Below are 19405 nucleotides of genomic sequence, written 5' to 3'. Positions count from 1 at the left end.
GTTTCCTCCTCACATCTTTTGAATATATACACACATGCTCACAAAGCCTATTTCCGGTATCCTGAAGCACTGAGAAATCTTTCAGCATTGGGGATATTGTCAGTTAAGAGATAATATTTTTAAATGGGAGAGCCCTCTGTCATTTGCTTATGCCAAACTCAAGAGTGCCTTTGATATAAAAAAAATAAAAGGCTAAAGGACAAGACTCATCAGTAGAAACATTTTCTCTCTAGAGCCAGCTTCTGTGTGCCTGCTTGTCTTTTTGTTTTTCATGTCTAATTATATGATCAGAAAAATAAAATGATAAGAACAGATTCAGTTTTTCACAGCGTGAAAGCAAAGAAATTTGGTTAGATCTATTGGGAAAACATTGAAAACTAAAAGAGTAAAAAAAAGGAAGTATGAAAAGAAGAAAGAAAGGATCTTTATCTACCTATTTCATGGTTCTTATCCTTGGAAGTAACAACTCAGATCTGTTACTAGTTGAAAAGCTTGATAATATTGTCAATATGGAAAATTAAGTTCTGTAATTACAATTTGAAACCATACTTTAACTCTTCGACACTCACATGTGGCTTAAGTTTTTAATCTGTCCTGTCTTGAGGAAATGATAGCCATTCACTCATCAATCATATTTATTGAGTGCGTGCTGTGTGCTAGGCTCTGTGCTTCTTAACACTGCCTGTGCCTGTTCTTTATAAAGCACTGTTTCTTTGACATCCAACTATCAACTGAAAATATGCACTCAAATATATAACAACATATGACATTCATTCATGTCCAGCCATGAAGATCCAAGGAGGCGATATCTCTTCTTTTTTAGATTTCTCTCAAACCCTTTTATTATTAAGAGTGAGTCCTGAGACCCTTGAAATCTTTGGACAGTCATGGTGAAATGTTGTTTTGAAAATGTGTACGAAATATAATGCTGTAGATGAACGAGACAAATAAAGTGAGATTGCTTCAGAGTTTCTCAACTATTGACATTTTGGTAACTGATTCTTCAGTTTCTATCAATCTTGTGGTAGCCTGCCAGTGAGCTAAAACCAGATAGTGCCTCTGTGTTGAAATCTTTTTTTAAAATGTTAACTCATCTTTCTGTGTTGGCCCTAGAACTTTAGGTCAAAGAACTGAAGATGTGGTGGTGGTGGTGGTGGTTATTGTTACTAATAGTTCTGACAGGTTTATCCGATCAGATTGTCACCTTTGCTTAGATGCCATAACAGAGTTAGAAAATGACTCTGAAATATTCAGAATCTACCTTAGACACTACCACAGCATTCCTGAAGGGCACTTACATTAAATTATAAGGGTCATGTTACTCTGATTATGTGTTAACTTCTATCTTCATTGTAAAGTCTAGTTAGCTGGTTTATATGTGATTTTTTTTTTTTAAAGACTAGCCCTTGTTCCACTTAACCTCTAGTGTCTAAACTAAAACACGGAGTCATCTTTATATTAAAGTATATAGAGCTCTCAGATATTTTCAATAGTACTTCTTTGTCTATTAGAGTAAAATTTTAAAACATAACATTTGATCAGTTATTCTTTTGAAACTTTCTGTTAATATGTCAGCTTTTAAACATGGTTGGTAAGCCTCTATATTTAAGGGAAGTCTACCTCATATCTTTTGCCATAGCTACAGTTATTTAAGATATTTTGTAGAGGTAAATACTGTAGCACAAATTCTTTCCATACAGTTACCTTTTAAGGTTCTTTCCGACTTAGCATTTTATATCTCAGGATTCTCCTGACATAATCAAAATGGTAAAAAGTTACAGTTTTATAGACTTGCACTTTAAAACCTCATGTCTAAATGTATATACACACACATATGTTTTATTAAATATATAATTACACATATATTTTAATAAATACATATAGGCTTTAAAGCTATATATTAAATATATATTCCATTAAAAGGTACTTTTGATGATAAATTAGACAAGTAGTTAGCTGAAGGTACAACTTTATTGTAATTATGATGCTTGATGGAATTTAACTGACCATTTCTTAAATCTTAGAAGAATGTTGTTTATAACTAATAATATATGAGAAAGAAGTCAAAACCTGGACTTTATCCCTGCCAGCATCTCCATTCTTCCTCTTAAAACTATATATATATATATATATATATATATATATATGGGTGCCAGGGAGGAGGAAGAACTCCTTGAGTTCTGTGTATTTCAGGCAATTCTGAATATAAGACATTTTCAAGTGTTTTGAGCTTTTCCAGTGTGTAGTCCTATGAAGGAGGGTCCCTTGATCAATCTAGCATAGAGAATTAAGGGTAACTTAAGAATGAGAAGCTTTGGTCATATATAGGTCCAGAGTATATATTCTTCCAATATGGGGTTGTTAAGAACAAATCTTGAAATTCTCTAATACTTCTTTTCTTTTTCTGTTAAGTTGCTATAGCCCAAGGTGGAACAATCCAGATTTCTAACCCAGGATCTGATGGTGTTCAGGGACTGCAGGCATTAACAATGACAAATTCAGGAGCTCCTCCACCAGGTGCTACAATTGTGCAGTACGCAGCACAGTCAGCAGATGGCACACAGCAGTTCTTTGTCCCAGGCAGCCAGGTGGTGGTTCAAGGTATATGTCATTCATCTAATACATTTAGAATACCTGTGGGTTACTAGAGCACGCCATTTAGTGGTGATTTCATAGTTCTCTGAAACATACAGGATGTAGATTTGGGGAGGGAGTGGGGGTAGAGAGGACTTAAAAAGGCTTGGAGAAGTATTTTAGCATACTAAACCAAAAGTTAAATAAACTATACAGTTTTCAATTTTTAGCAGATTTTATTGGCTCTAAAGTTAAATTCAGAGTAACAATGGAAAAAAAGAAGTTGGAAACATGAAGTTTTTAAGTAAATATTCTTCCTCTGGGTATTAGAAATGTACCGAATATGTTTTTAGTACCTAGTCTTAGGAAGACTTAAGTATTCAGTCCACAATGCACTGAATTTGGGTTTTTCCCTGGTTGTTACACTCAAGCCTACTTTCTAGACATCTTATTTCAAAAACAAATGCTGATTTTGTGCTTTCTTTCGAGCATTTTTAGTACATTTGAATTCTGAGGTACCTATTCTATCTCTCGTTAAAGCTAAGAGGAGTGAAATGAAGCACTCTTCATTAAGGGTATTCTTAATGCACTCTTCATTCACTTAAGGGTATGTGATATATACCCTTAAGTTTTTAGGGTAACTAAGATTTCAATGAAAATTGAGTATACAGTATTTTTTATTTCATTCAGTTGTGCTCAAATAACTATAATGTGTTCAATGCAACTTTCAAAAAACTCCCCTTGGTCTATTTGCACTAATTTTAAGGGTGGGGAGTAACATCAGTTCTTTTAGTTTGAAAGTTTTGCAAGTATAGAAAACAGAAGATTACAATCGATGAGTCTTTTGATAATTTAGATTTACTCTGAAGTATTTGGGGCACTGTATGGAGTATAATAAAAGTGTATGAAAAGCTAAACTGGTGATATTTATGGAGTTAAAAAAATCAGTAGTATTTACCCAGTGCTTTAATGTTTTCTTTTAAATATAAAATTAAAGCACCCATTCTATTTATCTGATACTCATAAATCCTTTATACCTAAATGAAAAATCATAAAGAATGCTCTCATTTCTTTTCCTTTTATCTTTTTTTAATATGGAAAATCTACTGAAAACTTGCTACTTTAAGAAGGAGAGTTTTTTTTAAATGTTTTGTGTTGTGCATCAATAATACACACATAAGTCTTATATTTGGGGGGGGTGTTAACAAGTCTTTTTCTTCAATAAGTCACAAAGGATATTTTTCTGCATTGATTCTGTCAGCTTTATGGTACCTTTCACATTATGTTGTTAATCTACCTGTGATCCACCTCTGTGTGTAGCGTTGGGTGAAAACCTGTTTTTATTTTTTTCTCTCTGCATACGCAGCCAGTTATGCGCTGTCTTAACTGTGCAGCAAGTAGGCCTTGTGCAGTCGTGAAATGTCTCAGCACTCTCGCTGCTGCATGCCAGCACTACACTGCTTTTGTTGTCACAGAACAAGCGCCCCTTTTTTGTCTTTTTAACTTTCTGTTTGTAGTGCTATTTTTGCTTTTGTGAACTATAGTTCTCTCATATGCATTGGGAATAAGGTTGAATTTCTAAATATTAATAGTATAATACAGTAAGAAAACCAATGATGAGATTACACTTAATTTATCAATTGACTTAGGGAGAACTGAAGTCTTTTTTTTTATTGAGGTATACCTGACACATAACATTTTTGTTAATTTCAGGTATACAACATAATGATCCTACATTTGTACAGTCACAGCTAGTGATCGCTGTGTTAAGGCTATTTATTATAACATACTTAACCGTGTATAGTTACAGACTTTTTTGTGTGTGTGTGCTGAGGACCTTTAAGACTTACTCTTAGTACCTTCCAAACATACAACACAATGTTAGTAACTCTAGTCACCAATTTGTACTTTACATTCCTGGGACTTATTTTATAACTAGAATTTGTCCCTTTTGACATCCCCTTCACCCTTTTTTGCTCTCCCCCATGCCCCACCTTTGGCATCCACCAGTCTGCTCTCTTTGTCTTTGAGTCTGAGTTTTGTTTGTTTAAATTTCACATATAAGTGGTATCATCCAGCATTTGTCTTTCTCTGTCTGACTGATTTTACTTAGCATAATGCTCTTCTCAGGGTCCATCTGTGCTATCACAAATGGCAGAATTTCCTTCTTTTTTACAGTTGATTGAAAAAAAAAAATATATATATACACATATACCACATCTTATTTAATTATTTATCTGTCGATAGACACTTAGATTGTTTCCATGTTTTGGCTATTGTAATTATTGCTGCAGTGAACATGAGGGTGTAGATATCTTTTTGAGATAGTATTTTTATTTTCTTCAGATAAATACCCAGAAGTAGGATTGCTGGATCATAGGGTAGTTTGATTCTTCATTTTTTGAGGACCCTCCATAGTGTTCTCCATAGTGGCTGCACCAATTTATATTCCCACCAAACAGAGCATAACTTATTCAGATCTTAACTTCTTGTAACAGTTTAAAATTTTCTCCATGGGGGCAGGGTCCTCTCATACTCTGAACAGTGTTCAATTCTTAAATACTTGGTGGGGTTGGGTTTTTGTTTTTGTTATTAGGAGTGGTAGCTCTTTGTTACATTTTCTGGTTGCTGGTATAGAGAAATAATTGTGTTTTTTTTTTTTTAAGTTTATCTTTTATCTATGAACCTTGCTAAAACTCTAATTACTTCTACTGCTAATAATATTCTGACTCTTGGTGAATCTCCCTGTGATCCTACATGAATGTTTATATCAAACACAAATAAGATAAAAATAAATTTTCCTCTTGTTCTTTCTCCTTGCCTTTACTTTTATCTTCTCCTTCTTCATCTGAAAAATAATGGTGGCCAGGGGTTCTACTTCTTCCTTAAACATAGCAGGGTCCGTGGGCGTTCTTGTCTTACTCTCTGTCCACCTTCCACCCTGTCAGCCCCTTGAAAGGTCACAGCAGTTTCCCTGTGAGTCTCTGTCCTCATCTTTTTTTTTTTTTTTTTTCCCCACAGTATGCCACATAATGCTTTTGAATGCAAAGTGTTCCTATACAACAGAAGTTTATAAATGACTACTTCTTAAACAGCTTTCTAGATCCCAGGGGTCTGGCAGTGTTTCATACTTTTATTTCTAAACAGTTTAGATAAAAATTTAATAATAATACAAAGGCATTCTGGATCATCTTAATAAGCTACACCTATGGTCCTGTAATTATGCTGATTACCTGTACTTTTTTACTTTGCTTGTGTTAGATAGAAATAGTACTAGTTTTATTGTCTTTGGCGTCATCTCGATGGCCCCCTCCCTCTGCAGTATTTAGCACTGCTGACCTCTGCTTCTTTCACTTCCTGGGTAGCCCTGCCCCTCTTCCGGTCCCCTCCGCCCAGCTCCCAGGTGCTGGTGGTTGTGGTGGTTCTCAGGCTGCATCCTGGGCCCTCTTCCGCCTGGCTTGAGTGCTCTCTCTGGATTACCTCATTCCTGCTCCTGGCTCACATCTCTTGGCGCCTAAAGTCCAAAACCCCAGATTAATTTTTCCCACCCCACCTCCCCTTGTTACCCTATTTCATTCAGTAACTGTCCATCCTGTTACTTCATGCGGAATCCTGGGTGTCACCTGTCACTCTCCCGCCCCGTCTTCATCCCTCCTCCTTGCTAAAGAGCCCATCTCTTCATTCCTCCCCACGTCCACTGACACAGTCCTCTTTCCGGACCTTGGCGATCCCTGGCCACTGCCCAGTGGCTGCCCTGAAGCTGGCGGCTATGGAGCAGCACCCTGATTTTCTTCCTCATGCCAGAAGCAGCAGCTCCCTTGTTGACCTGGTGTTTTGGATTGCTCCTGAAAGTTTAGCTAGGCTCCCTTTACTCATCCTTCCCAGTGATTTTGGGAGCTACTAATATTTCTTAGAAACAAAAGTCTCTGTCTCCAGCATTTCCTCTTTCCCATTCTGCTCTCCCTTCTGCAGTTCAGAGTAGTGTTTGTAAAATTTTCAAGTGTGTAAGCACGTCAACCTCTTCTGCTCAAAACCCTTGTGTTACAAGTAACCCTGTTACTTGTTAGAGTCAGAGTCCCTAACAAAGCCCAAGCCTCTGCTTGATCCAGGCTTTCCTTCCTCACTGGACTTCTCCCTACACTTGTCCCTCTTCTGTGCAGAGTTCCTTTCCTTTCCTGTCCTGTGCCATGTGCCCTCTCCCCGCTAGGGGCCTCACCTCAAGCCATTCACCCTGGCAGGAGCACTTCCCCCATCACTTCATGCTGAGAAACACTTTCCTAGGCAGCCTTCCTCAACCTTCTACATCTGGCTGCTGGGACCCCTGACGTGTAATGTTCGATAACCATTTATTGAACGAAAGCGAAATAGTCTCTCTCTGTAAAAATGTTACTAACTAGTTCCATGTGCTGATTAACCAAGTTTATCTAGTCCAGGGGATTTATTAAAACTGTACCAATAGCAGTAGTCAGCCAAGCAACCAACCCCTCTTCTTCCTTTCCTTCCTCTACTCTTTTTAAAAAATATATTTCTATTTATTTACTTGGCTCCTCTGAGTCTTAGCTGCGGCATGCAGGATCTAGTTCCCTGACCAGGGATCAAACCTAAGCCCCCTGTATTGGGAGTCTTAGCCACTGGACCACCAGGGATGTACCCCCACACTTTTTTTTTACACAGATAGGTTTGAGCAACCAAGTGCCAATTTAAAGATATGTTGAGATTAAAATCAATGTGAACTTTCTCAAATTTGAAATAAAAGTTGATCAACAGTCCTGAACCCAAGCCCTCAGTCATGGCTGGGATGGAAAAGAGTCCCTCATGGACTCTCCATTGGTCTCCAGACTTTCTTACTTCGTCAGGATGTCTTTAGTTTATGTGCTTCGGAAAATTACTAGAACCATGGATCCTTCATCATGTTTTGCCTCCCAAGTGTCTGAATGTGAAGTCTCTGCCTTACTAGAAGTACTTCATTGAATAAAGCAAGAAGGAGGTAGTGGAATGAATACCCTTTCACTGAGGTAACATTGAATTGAATCCTAGTCCTACAGGGAATGGACTTTGTAAGCCCACTGATAAGGGTAGAAGATCAGTGACAGATCACTTATTTTTGTGCAGGAGAGATGTAGATGATTTTCTTCCCCAGGGCTGTAGTCTGTTTTTCTGTTGAACATGTGCCAGTCTTTTGTCTAACTTTGTAATTGTTAAATTTCCAGCAATGATCCAGCTCTTCATATGCTGAACCTTTACTAAGTGATCCAAATAAAACTGGATGTATTTTTTTAAATGTATGAATAGTAATTGTGATTTATTTATGAGCTTTATAAACCACAAAATTCTTTTCAAGGGATTTTAATTGAGCAAAATAGCATATTAGATTGAGCCACATGAAATTGCTATTTTATGGGCCAAAAAGGTTAATTATCAGCTAATTCATATGATTCAATCTAATTTTTCTGGAGGAATTTATATAATACTTTTGGCAGAGTGAATTTTTAAAATTTCAGTATGCATTTCCTTCAAGTGAAATTAGCAAATTCTGTGTCATCCTAGGAACAGCTGGATTTTATGGTATTGTAGCAAATAAAAATTTATTAAGTCAACTAAGGTGGCTGGGTATTCCTTACCTGGTGAGTTTAGAAGCGTCAATGAAATACACTTCTGTGTATTTCACAGCATTTTTCTGGACTGATTGTCAATTTTTTTTTTAATCTGTTAAGTGCTTTTTATCTATGAGTTAAGAAAAATATTTAAGGTTTATGCCTACTTTGCTTACTTAGAAACATTGGACATAACAATAATTAAAAGTAGCCCCATAAAAAACAACCAGGTAACTTTTAATGCTAATAAAATGGTTTTTTTTTTTTTTTTTTTTTTTTTTTGCCAGAGCCCAACTCGATTTTTATGTAAAATGAGGAACTAGAACACTGAGATGATTTATTACAGGAAGGGTTTTAATAGGGTTTGGTTTCAGTGAGCTCGTGTGTGACAAAGCAAATTGATGGCAGTGATAGGCTAGTGATGTCATTGTGATGTCAGTACTCCTACTCACACCGCACGAGCTTGCTGGTTTGGAACACTTTATGTGGACCCGCGGCAGGGGAAGCCAGGCGGTGCTGTATGCAGAAGCCCATCATGGCTGTAACTGGGGATGAAACAGGTAAGAATTTTAAAGAGGGGTTTACATTCCGCAGAATTGTTTTTAAAGTTTAGAAAAATTATTTAGGGACCTCTTCAGTGTTTCCCAAAGTATCAACTTTCTAGTAGCTGAGAAGTAAGATGTTTCTTCTAATCTGTAACCGTATCTGCTCGGCACCCTGTGAAGGCATCCGAGTGTAGTTGCTTCTTTCCTCAGTACTGAGCTGCTTCCTTAGCCAAAGCGGTAATCCGCCGCCCCCCAGCCCCCACCCCACGCCCCCCTCTCTCTCTCCATTTGCTCTACTAAAATAAGCTGTTGATTCATCTGCAACCTGTTGCAGATCCAATGCAGCTGCGAGTGAAACACACATTCTGTTCAAGTTGTTAAAAAAAAAAAGTCAAAGTCAGCTTCCGATTTTTTTCACGCTGTGTTCAAATGTAGCTGCAAAACAGAATAAGGAACCCAGTGCGTCAAGGGTGTTGGTGAGCCTGCCGTTCCTTCCGTCCTGTGGAAAACGGTCTGCTGCTCAGCTCACCGGGTTCAGAGGGCCTACGTCATTACATTTCCTGGAATCGGTGCAGCGGGGAGTGGAAAGTTAAACTGCAGGCGAGCTGCACGCTGACGTCAGTCCGAGTCACGCCGTAATTGACTCAGTTCTTTCCGCTCGGCCGCGCGCAGGTGGGGGCGGCCACCCTCCCCGACGGCGCCCTTAGCTCCCAGCAGGTCCCGTGAGCCTTGCCATCACGTTGCGCCGCAGGTAAGCGTGTGCCCGGCGGGGCCAAGCAGCCTGCGCAGGTGCCTGGGGACCGAGCGCCCGCTCGTGCTTGGCCCGGGGAGTGCAAGTCTTTGATTGGCCGCCCCCCACCTACCCCACCCCCGCCTTCACTTCTTCCCGGGGTTGATGCTCTCAGTTACAGGTAATGCTTGTGATTCAGTGACTTGCAGTTGAGTGCCAGACCCATACTAAACTTGCAGCCGAATTTCTTAAGACAGGGTTACTGTAAACACCTTTTAGCTGTTCTCTCGGTGGATCTCGCTCTCTTCCCAAAGGGAACATTCCATTGTCTTGAGCAAGTAAAGCCTGTGTTAAATTGTTTTTCTCAAAGAAGTTTTTGTGAGGTTGAGGTTTTGGAAGTGCTATAGATTACAGAAGCCCTCAGATGACAGACTTATTGTAAGAGATAGATGGACTTAACCTCAAACACTGCATGTCATTATGATTTTAGGACCAAAGGCATTTTTGTGCATGCATTTATTTTCTAAAAATCATTAGTTGGTGTGTATTTTTCTTTACTAAGCCTTTAATTCCAATTTTCATGTCCAAACATGGGAAACAAATCATAGCAAAAAATAAAATTAAATGATTGGAGAATAACTAGAGTATATTTAAACATTAAATTTTAAAGTAAAAATGTGCATACATTTTTAACCATTGCTTGTAAATAAGAGAACATTTATGTTTACAGTGAACATACTACTATCCTTGAAAAGATTTTTTTCTCACAGTTTTCCCCACAATGCTTATACCTGATTTACCCATTCCAATTTAAAATTTTCAGAATGCTGAAATTTTTAAAATCTCAAACGTTTTTCACAAGACCTCATTGTGTCTTCAGAAATCATTATTTTTGGAAATCTGGTCAGTTCTCACAGAATCAGTTCTGTTTAAAATGCTATTTGAGAATGAAAAGCGTATTTTATTTGCTTTTTTGAGGAGCTCCCAAAACCCAGGGTTTAAGGGGCCTTTTGAAGGCAGTAGTGCAGCTCTGGGCCCCACCTTTGGACTCCCAGTTTCACCCCCTCTCCATTAGGATTTTGAAGGGAGTGGATGGAACTGGATCTTTGACTTGCCAACTTTTTGACCACGTGTGCTAAGTCTCTTCAGTCCTGTCCGACTCTTTGTGACCCTATGGACTATGGCCCACCAAGCTTCTCTGTCCATGGGATTCTCCAGGCAAGAATACTGGAGTGGGTTGCTGTTCCTTTCTCCAGGGGATCATCCCCACCCGGTTTGACCATGATGCACATTTGACATCATGCTGCAGTAGACTTTGTGTGTGTGTGTGTTTATATAAAACAAGTACCTTTATATAAAACAGTTTCAAAAATAGTGCTTACGCTCTGTGATATACTTGTGTATTCTATTCTTTTTTTTCATGCCATTCTTGACCCATGAAACTAATGAATTACTTATGGTCTACAACTTATAGTTTGAAAAGCTTATCTAGACCAGAATCAGGCTCCAGAATAATGATTGGCCTGGAAAAGGTTTTAGGAGGATCATGGAATTGAATGTGAGAGTGAATATCCATGGTTTATAGAATTATATGATTGATTCTGTTGGTTATACTTTAAATTTTTATCAGAAATAGTTTTTGTCATGGTATTCAGCCTGGATTTCTGAATTGTTAAAAAGTTACAACTTATTCAAATTTGGAAAATAGTATCTTAATTAATATTTGATGCATGAGAATAAGGATATATTTCACCTTTGTGAAAAGGGGCTGCTGGAAAAGGTTTTTGTTTGGAGATTTTCACATGAAAAAATGTTTTGGATCAGGCTGTAACTGCATGGAAAGTATATAGAAATTGCCATTGTGTTATTTTCCCACTATTTTTGAAAAAACATTTTAATGAAATACAATTTTGGATGCTTGTTTCACTTTGCTCAGTTTTATATGCCTATATGAATATGTTGCCTAATAAAATAATTATGATGATACTTTGCATTTATGTAAACTTAAAAACAATCTGTAAGTTACTGTTACAAATAAATACAAATGTGGCGAGTGCTATAAGAAAGCTGGCAGAGCATGAGAGACCACAAGAAGCAGCTAACAGGGTTAAGGGATCGGGAAAGTCCCCACTGAGGAAACCATGTTTAGATAGGTGAGAGGAGAAGCACTTTCCATGCTTTGTCATTGAGGTACTGACTGCGGATGATGTTACCCTTATTTGCATCTAACTGAACAGGGATGAGAGTGGGTGAAGCTCTTCTAGCTCACAGAGTTAGCAAGCGATGAACTTTGGATTTTCAGACTCCTTGTTGGGTCCTGTTCACACCATATCATGTTGTTTTTTTCTAGAATATTTATTCTTACTCTCCTAGGATGATAGAGTATATATTTGCTATTGTATAGAACTTTAAATTTTAATATTCATAATTTCATCTTTTACATGGACTTTTTTTTTCACTTGAAGAATTTTACTTAATAAACAATTCAGGAAGGTCCCTTATGGATAACTTAATGAAAAATAGTACTGGCTCAATTCTATGGGGTCTATGTGTTACAGGAATTATAACAAATTTGAAAGTGTTCAGTATTTAGTTACATTTACATAGGACTTCATTTACCTGGGAAAAGTGGGGGGCAGTGGAGGAGGGGAGGTTTTGGGTGGTGTGAGACAGCAGGCGAGGACACGCCTGGTCTGGACATTTTGAGTCCTGGTGTGGTGGCAGGGAGGAAGAGGACCAGAAAAGGAAAATGAGGATGCTGTTGCTTTGCTGGAGCCAGGGCAAGCAACCCGTGCTAACCAGTATGACTGCTAAGTCACCTCCATTGCTTGCATTTCTCCAGTGTGTTTGGGATTGGGCACATAGAGCAACGTGACACATGAAGGTAGGAGCTGTGTGTAGAAAAAGAGATCTTTATTCAGTTAATGTGCTCAGAGAACTCAATAAATAAGCAAATGATATCACCGTCAATAGGGGTGTTGGTAAATCGTTTCACTCTGGAAGTTATCAAGCTAGGCATTTGGCTGGGTTTCCTCTTTTCTTTGTTAGAAAGAAACAAGCACCTTCGACAGTTTTCTCATCACCAGGCTGATAAGATTGTACCATCTGTTTATTTGTGATTCTCCACCTTTGAGGTTCTCTTTTAAATGACTATACACCTTAAGAAGGATGTTTTCTATTATTGCTTAATAATTTGTTCTCTAAGGGGATAGAATATATAGTATAAATTTTTATAGTAGAAATTTTAAAAGTTTTTTAAGAGGCATATTTTTTAAAAAGCACAATAAGGAATAAGAGCCACACATTTCAACCATTTCTATTACCCAGGTTTGTTAGAAGGGAAACTCCAGGGGGAAATATATTTATGGTTGTTATATGCCTTTGAACTAATATACAGTATAAGCATAATCTGGAATATTGTCTTTCAGAACTTAAGGAAGGGAAGAGGAAGGGAACTAACATTTGCTGAAAACCTACCATGTGCCAGGCACTGTGCTAGACACTTTGACATACATTACAGGGTTTATTGTGAGTATTAAATGAGACCATGTATCCCCATTTTACAGATGAGGAAACTGAACTTGCCCCAAGTCACATGGCTGGTAAGTGGCAGAGCTGACTAGAACCCCAACTCCAAGCCCCATGCTTTTTCTGCTGTACCGTGTTTAAAGCTTACGAAGAGAGGTATGAAGTTACTGACCAGAAGTGAGAGTTCTAGGAATTTTCTTTCTCATGAAATATTGATACTAAACCTAAACATTTCTTTTTTTCATGTCAGGAGTTAGATGGCTGGAATCGCACTATAAATAGAACTTCTCTCCTTCTAAAATGCCAGGTTAGATGACCACTACCTAAGGGAAGACTGAAGAAATAGTGCCTTTTATCAAGAAGTCTGAATCAACACATGGCACCTTATCGGGCTTTCCATGGCTTAGTGTTAAAGACTTAGCTATAATAACAATAGCTCATTATGGTCTTATAATTAATATTGCTTATGTTAGACATTCTAAATGACAGTGGACTTTTGCAAAACCCCAGGAAGTTTACATTTTACTCCGTGTGGTACACATGTAAACTCACTAGGCACTTACAGTATCAAAGACCGAGCTAGATTCTAGGGGATACCAAGGTAAAAAAGATGTCCCTGACTTGTCTTTAAAGTTTGCAGCCTTAGAATAAAATTAGTGTATCAATATCTTTTCCTTGTTTTTCGTTGATCATGAGGTTAAAGCCCCCACACATGGTCTACTTATTTTCAGAAATAATGTGTACAGTGAAATTCTGGAATAAAAAATAATTTGGGCACTTTTAGTAGTTAGAAGGAATAGGAATTGGCCTTTGTAAGAATCCATGGATCAGAGTGTGACACCGAAGAATCTAATAGGTTTCTTTGAACTGTGATCCTCAACATCTGACCTGCTTTATTACCACTGAATCACTTCGCTGAAAAGTAAAGCTAAGACAAAAACTTTTTGATAACTTGTTTCAAAAACAAAACTTTTTGACATTTGAATTTCCTTAAAACAAAAGATTCTCTTTGCCCATATCTTACTAACATGCTTACTAATAAGATCATATTTTCAATATATGGAATTCATCTTTGATCCTTATTCAGTAACCATTAGACATTAGAATAGCACCATCACATAAATTATTGGGGATATTATAGGAATTGATGCTAATTCCTACTAATTTACATTAATTCCTATCTGTGGCTTGAACTAATGCACTGCAGGGTGATTTTTTGTTGAAGGAGATAGAATGAATATATTCTAGGTCTGAAAAAGTATAATAAAACCTAGTTTTGTTAGCGAATAATCTACAACTAATACATCCAAATACAACATTCCTTTCCAAGATATCATTTTATAGCTGTATTTTTTCCTGAGCTGTTGCTCAAAATGTTTTAAGAATACTTCTTTAAAAAGTGCCGCTCTTCTTCATGGTGCCAAGTTTGGCCCTTGGAAGGTAGTTTCAGCTTTTGGAAACAGGCACAAGTTCAGAAACATTTCTGGCTTTAAGACCAGTGAATGAACTTTATTTTTTCACCTGCAAAATATTCCTCCCTCTACTCCTTTTCCTTTTTTAAAAAATGGATGCTCTTTAACTTTTGTATATCACATAACCAGTCTGCTCTAACTTACAGTACCAAAAATAGCAGATATATACAAAACTAGAGCAAGCATCCTGAACCCCTCTGTGCCTTGCTGCTAATTTTTATTGCACTCTTTGTGAGCAGTGTTTGGCCAGAGCAACTCTAGACCAAGGTCTGCATCCTTGCCGCCTGCAAATGTCAGCACAGGGACGACACAAGAACTTCTCATTCGTCACAGGCCATTGTTCCAATTTTAGAAAGCCTCTGTCGCCTCCAGCTGTTCCATTGTTTAACCTTTATTAACCCTTAACCACCTTCCCCTGATGTGAGTACAGAGAAAGGAGACCACTGTGGTGTTCTGTGCACCATTCTAGTTCCCCTGGCAATATGATTTGAAGTTTTTCTTAAAAATCTTAAGGAAGTTAACAGTTTACAACTGATTTTTTAAAATATCTTCTTAAATAATTTCAAAATATTTCAAAATTTTCTGCGACATATAATAAGACATCTGTGTATACAGTGTTTTAAATAGTCACAAAAATAAATTTAGGATTTTTCCCAAGTTTACTAATATTGAATTTTGCTACTGATTGTTATATCTATCACAGTTCCTGTTTATCATGATTGTTTATTAAACTATATACAGAAGGGAGAAATTTATAAGTGGTTTTGTTAATCTTACAAAGACCTTGTTATCTTCACTCAAAGCCATATTTTTATTCTTTCACTTAATTCTCAAGCCCTAGAGGGAAAAAAAACCCTGGTATATATCCAAAAGAAGCACATAGATCATTTTTGATGAAGCTTTTAAACTGGTTGGCTATTTTCAGTGATAATATTCCACTTTAGTGAAAAAGTCTTTGTCTCCCTTTAGGGTAAAATTTTGTTTCTTACTCAATGGGTATAATACATTTCAATGACACATAGTGATGATGCCTTTCATATTTTGATTGGCACTAGGTTCAGACCAATTTTTATAGAATTTGATAACTTTTTAAACCTTTCTTGCATTTAACTTTGAGAGAGCATGCATTTTGCAATATCTCATCAAAATGAATGTCAGATTAACTATGGACCATTCATTCTCAAAGTTGAAAAGTTGGTGGTAAAAAAATGTTTCATGACTTAAATCCATCTGTCCTTTCTAGGAAGCTGTGTTTATGGCAGTGGATAGACAAACTTTGAAATCAGGACACTTTGAGGACTTTTAGTATTCAGTCTGAATACTAAATATTTAAATTTATCACTTAGCTATGATTATATTATAATTAGAAAATGTGTTTTAAAAAAATGATTGCTTAGAAATGTGTTATTATTCCAAGGAACCTAGGAAAGACAAAAATTATTATTCTGCAGAGAAACCAGTTTTAAGTAGAGCTTTCCTGTTTCTTATTTTGTTCTTGTTTTTAAGCGGAAAATACAGTAAGCGAGTATTTTCCTTCCAGCAGCCCAGTTAGTCATCATCTGTTAATAACACTTGCACTTAAAGATTTTCAGGAACTGTTTCAGGTATGATGTAGGCTATGGGAAAATCTCTTCACTGGGCTATTCAGAGGATACAGATGTTCTGCTTAAATAAAGTGTGCAAGGGGCAGCTCCCACTGGTTTGCTGGTACCGATGATTACATTTTCAGGATTTTTATGAACTGACTGCAAAAATAGTTATCAGTAAAAATTAGATGTATTGATAATACACATAAACTTAACAAATAAAGTACATTAATAAACACTTAAAACTCATCCTTTCTAATAATTATATCCATGATCTTGAGGTTATTTACATCTGTTTTGTCTCCATGGTGTGCCCCTTACTATAGTATGTCTTTCCTCTTCTACATCTAGTGAAGTCACACTGGTAGCTTGAAACTGGCCATGGTGAAAGTGTTCACATCCTGGGATTCGATAAACACTACAGACCAGGGCTTTTTTTTCCCTCCTGGAGAGCTTGCGGTTAAATACGTATCAGCATACCACTGATTTTAGGCTAAATGAACTATTAATTCAAAAGTCTCCCTACTTTAGCCTTTGATTTAAAAAAAAAAAACTTTCTAAAAAGTGTTAGGGCATTTTTCTATTAAATGTATAGACCATCCTGAGTATCATTGTTCCAAATGCTCATGAGATCTTTCATACCTAAGATTTCTATAATGCCCTGAACAGTCATCTTAAACATTAGCAAGATCACCTCTCACAACTTGTAAAAAGAAGGTGGTTATTTCCAGGTAAACTTTATATAAAATATATCAAGTGGGAAATTGTTTATGATTTGTGCCATTTTGTTTCCTTGCAGCTGCCACTGGCGACATGCCGACTTACCAGATCCGAGCTCCGACTACTGCTTTGCCACAGGGAGTGGTGATGGCTGCCTCCCCCGGAAGCCTGCACAGTCCCCAGCAGCTAGCAGAGGAAGCGACACGCAAACGGGAGCTGAGGCTAATGAAAAACAGGTAAGGCGTCCCATCAGGGACTGCGGCCACGTAGGGGACCTGTCATTTCCTACAGTCCTCAGCTATTTCTCCCATGTTACGTGTTTTGTGGCATTCTGTGTAGACTCCTGCTCTGCTTGTGCTCATAGGTAAGTTTTCTAATCAGAGTTCCAGCCGTGAAACTCTTTCATCAGCCGAGGTACATCCCCCTGTGTTGTAGGGTAATATCTAAATGAAACATTAAATTTTTTTAATGACAACAGAAGGACTTTATTACAAATAAAGATTCATTTTATACTTGGTATTTACTTTGTGAAATAGGTGATAAGTAATTTTAAGCTTCTTAGCAACTATACTCAATAAAAATTAAAATAATCAATATTTTAAAAAATTATCATTATTTAATTTGTCAATTAGTATGGTCAATATAATTATCATTATTATGAAATAAGACATTCAGATACAATGAAAACCTTAGAAAATGGTTCGATGATGATAATGAAGTACTTCTATACTTTATACAAAAAGACTGAAATAAAACGATTGCCTGACTTGTTTTTTATTTATTTTTTAATTGGAGAATAATTATTTTACAAGATTGTGTTGGTTTCTGCCATGTATCAGCATGAATCAGCCATACGCATACATATGTCCTGTTCCTCTTGAACCTTCTTCCCACCTCCCACCCCATCCCACCCCATCCCACCCCTCTGACTTGTTAAAGATCCTGTAAAAAAAAAAAAAAAAAAAAAGCTTCTTTATGAGCAAAATAAATTTGAGTATGAGTTCAGAATTTTCTAAGTCTTTTACATGTAGTTTTCTATCCATTTTGTAACTTCGTTTTTTCTCTATTATACCAAAGTACAGTCTATTCTGAAAAATTCTCGCTGAGTGCAGGGACAAAGCAAGAGGAAGAATTAAAATTACCCACAGCCCCACCACGTAGAGATACCTCCTGTAGTACATATACTTCTAGTTCCCTCTCTCATTTTCTCACATGTTCTTGCATATTTTCTGGGCTTGAAATAACTGAGACAGTCTCTAGGTGCGAGGAATTCTGAGAAGGGTCTATTTTAGCTTTGAGATTTCAGTTTCAGAGCAGGACAAGAGAAAAGCAGATGACAAATGCTTTGAGCAAGTTTTCAATGCTTGTTTTTACCATTTCTTTAACTCGCAGGCACATAGCTTTCACATGAGAATAGGTCTAGTTATTCTCCTTACTTTTCATGGGCTTCCCTGGTGGCTCAGACCATAAAGAATCTGCCTGCAATGCAGGAGACCTAGGTTCGATCCCTGGGTCGGGAAGATACTCTGAGAAGAGAATGGTTACCCACTCCAGTATTCATGCCTGGGAGATCCCATGGACAGAGGAGCCTAGTGGGCTACAGTCCATGGGGTTGCAAAGAGTCAGACATGACTGAGCATACACACATACACATTCTCCTTACTTTACAGATGAGCAGCTGAGGTTCAGAGAGGTCAGGTAATAAGCTGGCTAAAATCACACAGCCCAAACTGCCCAGAACCTGGAAGTGCGTTCAGGTTGTCTTTACCCAGAGCCCACACAGCACTAACACTGAGGTCACCTGCAAGAGACCTTGGTGTCAGCTGCACATTTAGTTGTATGGCCTTACAGAAAGAATTAAAATTACCCATAGCCCCACCATGTAGAGACACGTAGGACTGACTTATTCATGTAAAAGACCTGTTACACATTCTCTCTCTAAAAAGACTAAATTCTTTGGCTGGCATTCATAATAGATACTTAATTGTATTTCTACCAATCCCACGACGGTTTTTATTTTTTTAACAAGCTTGTCAGCGTTTCCTCTTTGCTGTGTATTTCTTTTCCACGCCAAGGATATCTTCAGACAAATGCAAGACCTGAAAGCTGAGCTAACTATTAATAGAAGAAACAGGTGTTTTCCGTAGCTGAGACAACTTAGGAATGTACCACCTACTGGTATGACCATCCAGAGCTTTGTGCCTAGAACATTTGACTCTGGTAACATGCAGGCAGACACATGAAACACGAAGTATGGACATTTCACTAGAAATAGTTGACCTTGGTAAATAAAACTTGAAAAATTAGACATCCCACGACACTGCTCTTCAATATTTAAAATTTCCTTTCATGGTAACTTGTTTTATAAAATGACTATCTTCCTTCCAGATCTAGAATTCCATATGATGATTTAATCATGAAAAGCTTGGTATTCAGAAATATATTTTCATTTTTTTGTGAAAGAGTTGAATTATGCTCCCAAACTGCCAAGTGTGATTGGAGTTACTCTTGACTTTGCCATGTGAATCATTTAGATTAACTTAATCTGTGTTTATCAGATTGGGCTCACTTTTACACTGTTAATTTTTCTGTTAACTGGTTGAGAAGTCTGAGAACATCTTAAATTCACAGGGTGACGGCATTGTTCCCAGCTAGG

The 19405-nt window shown here is 37.4% G+C and overlaps 1 protein-coding gene across 15 annotated transcripts in view; it reads left to right on the top strand.

Moving 5' to 3' along the window:
* CREM (cAMP responsive element modulator) overlaps window positions 1-19405 on the top strand; it is a 67715-nt gene that overhangs the window by 45872 nt on the left and 2438 nt on the right. For 3 of the 15 annotated variants that reach the window (XM_070380946.1, XM_070380945.1, XM_070380947.1), the window contains 3 exons: window positions 2413-2601; window positions 13010-13045; window positions 16829-16985. In XM_070380946.1, the coding sequence (XP_070237047.1) occupies window positions 2413-2601; window positions 13010-13045; window positions 16829-16985 (382 nt within the window). Of the gene's footprint in view, window positions 1-2412; window positions 2602-8576; window positions 8729-9026; window positions 9465-9486; window positions 9625-13009; window positions 13046-16828; window positions 16986-19405 lie in introns of those variants that run through there. The other 12 variants (XM_070380949.1, XM_070380948.1, XM_070380951.1 and 9 more) reach the window with 10 other exon arrangements.

The sequence above is a fragment of the Bos mutus genome, chromosome 13 (assembly GCF_027580195.1).
Source record: "Bos mutus isolate GX-2022 chromosome 13, NWIPB_WYAK_1.1, whole genome shotgun sequence".
Lineage (NCBI taxonomy): Eukaryota > Metazoa > Chordata > Mammalia > Artiodactyla > Bovidae > Bos > Bos mutus.
This window is presented reverse-complemented; position numbering and strand designations above follow the sequence as displayed.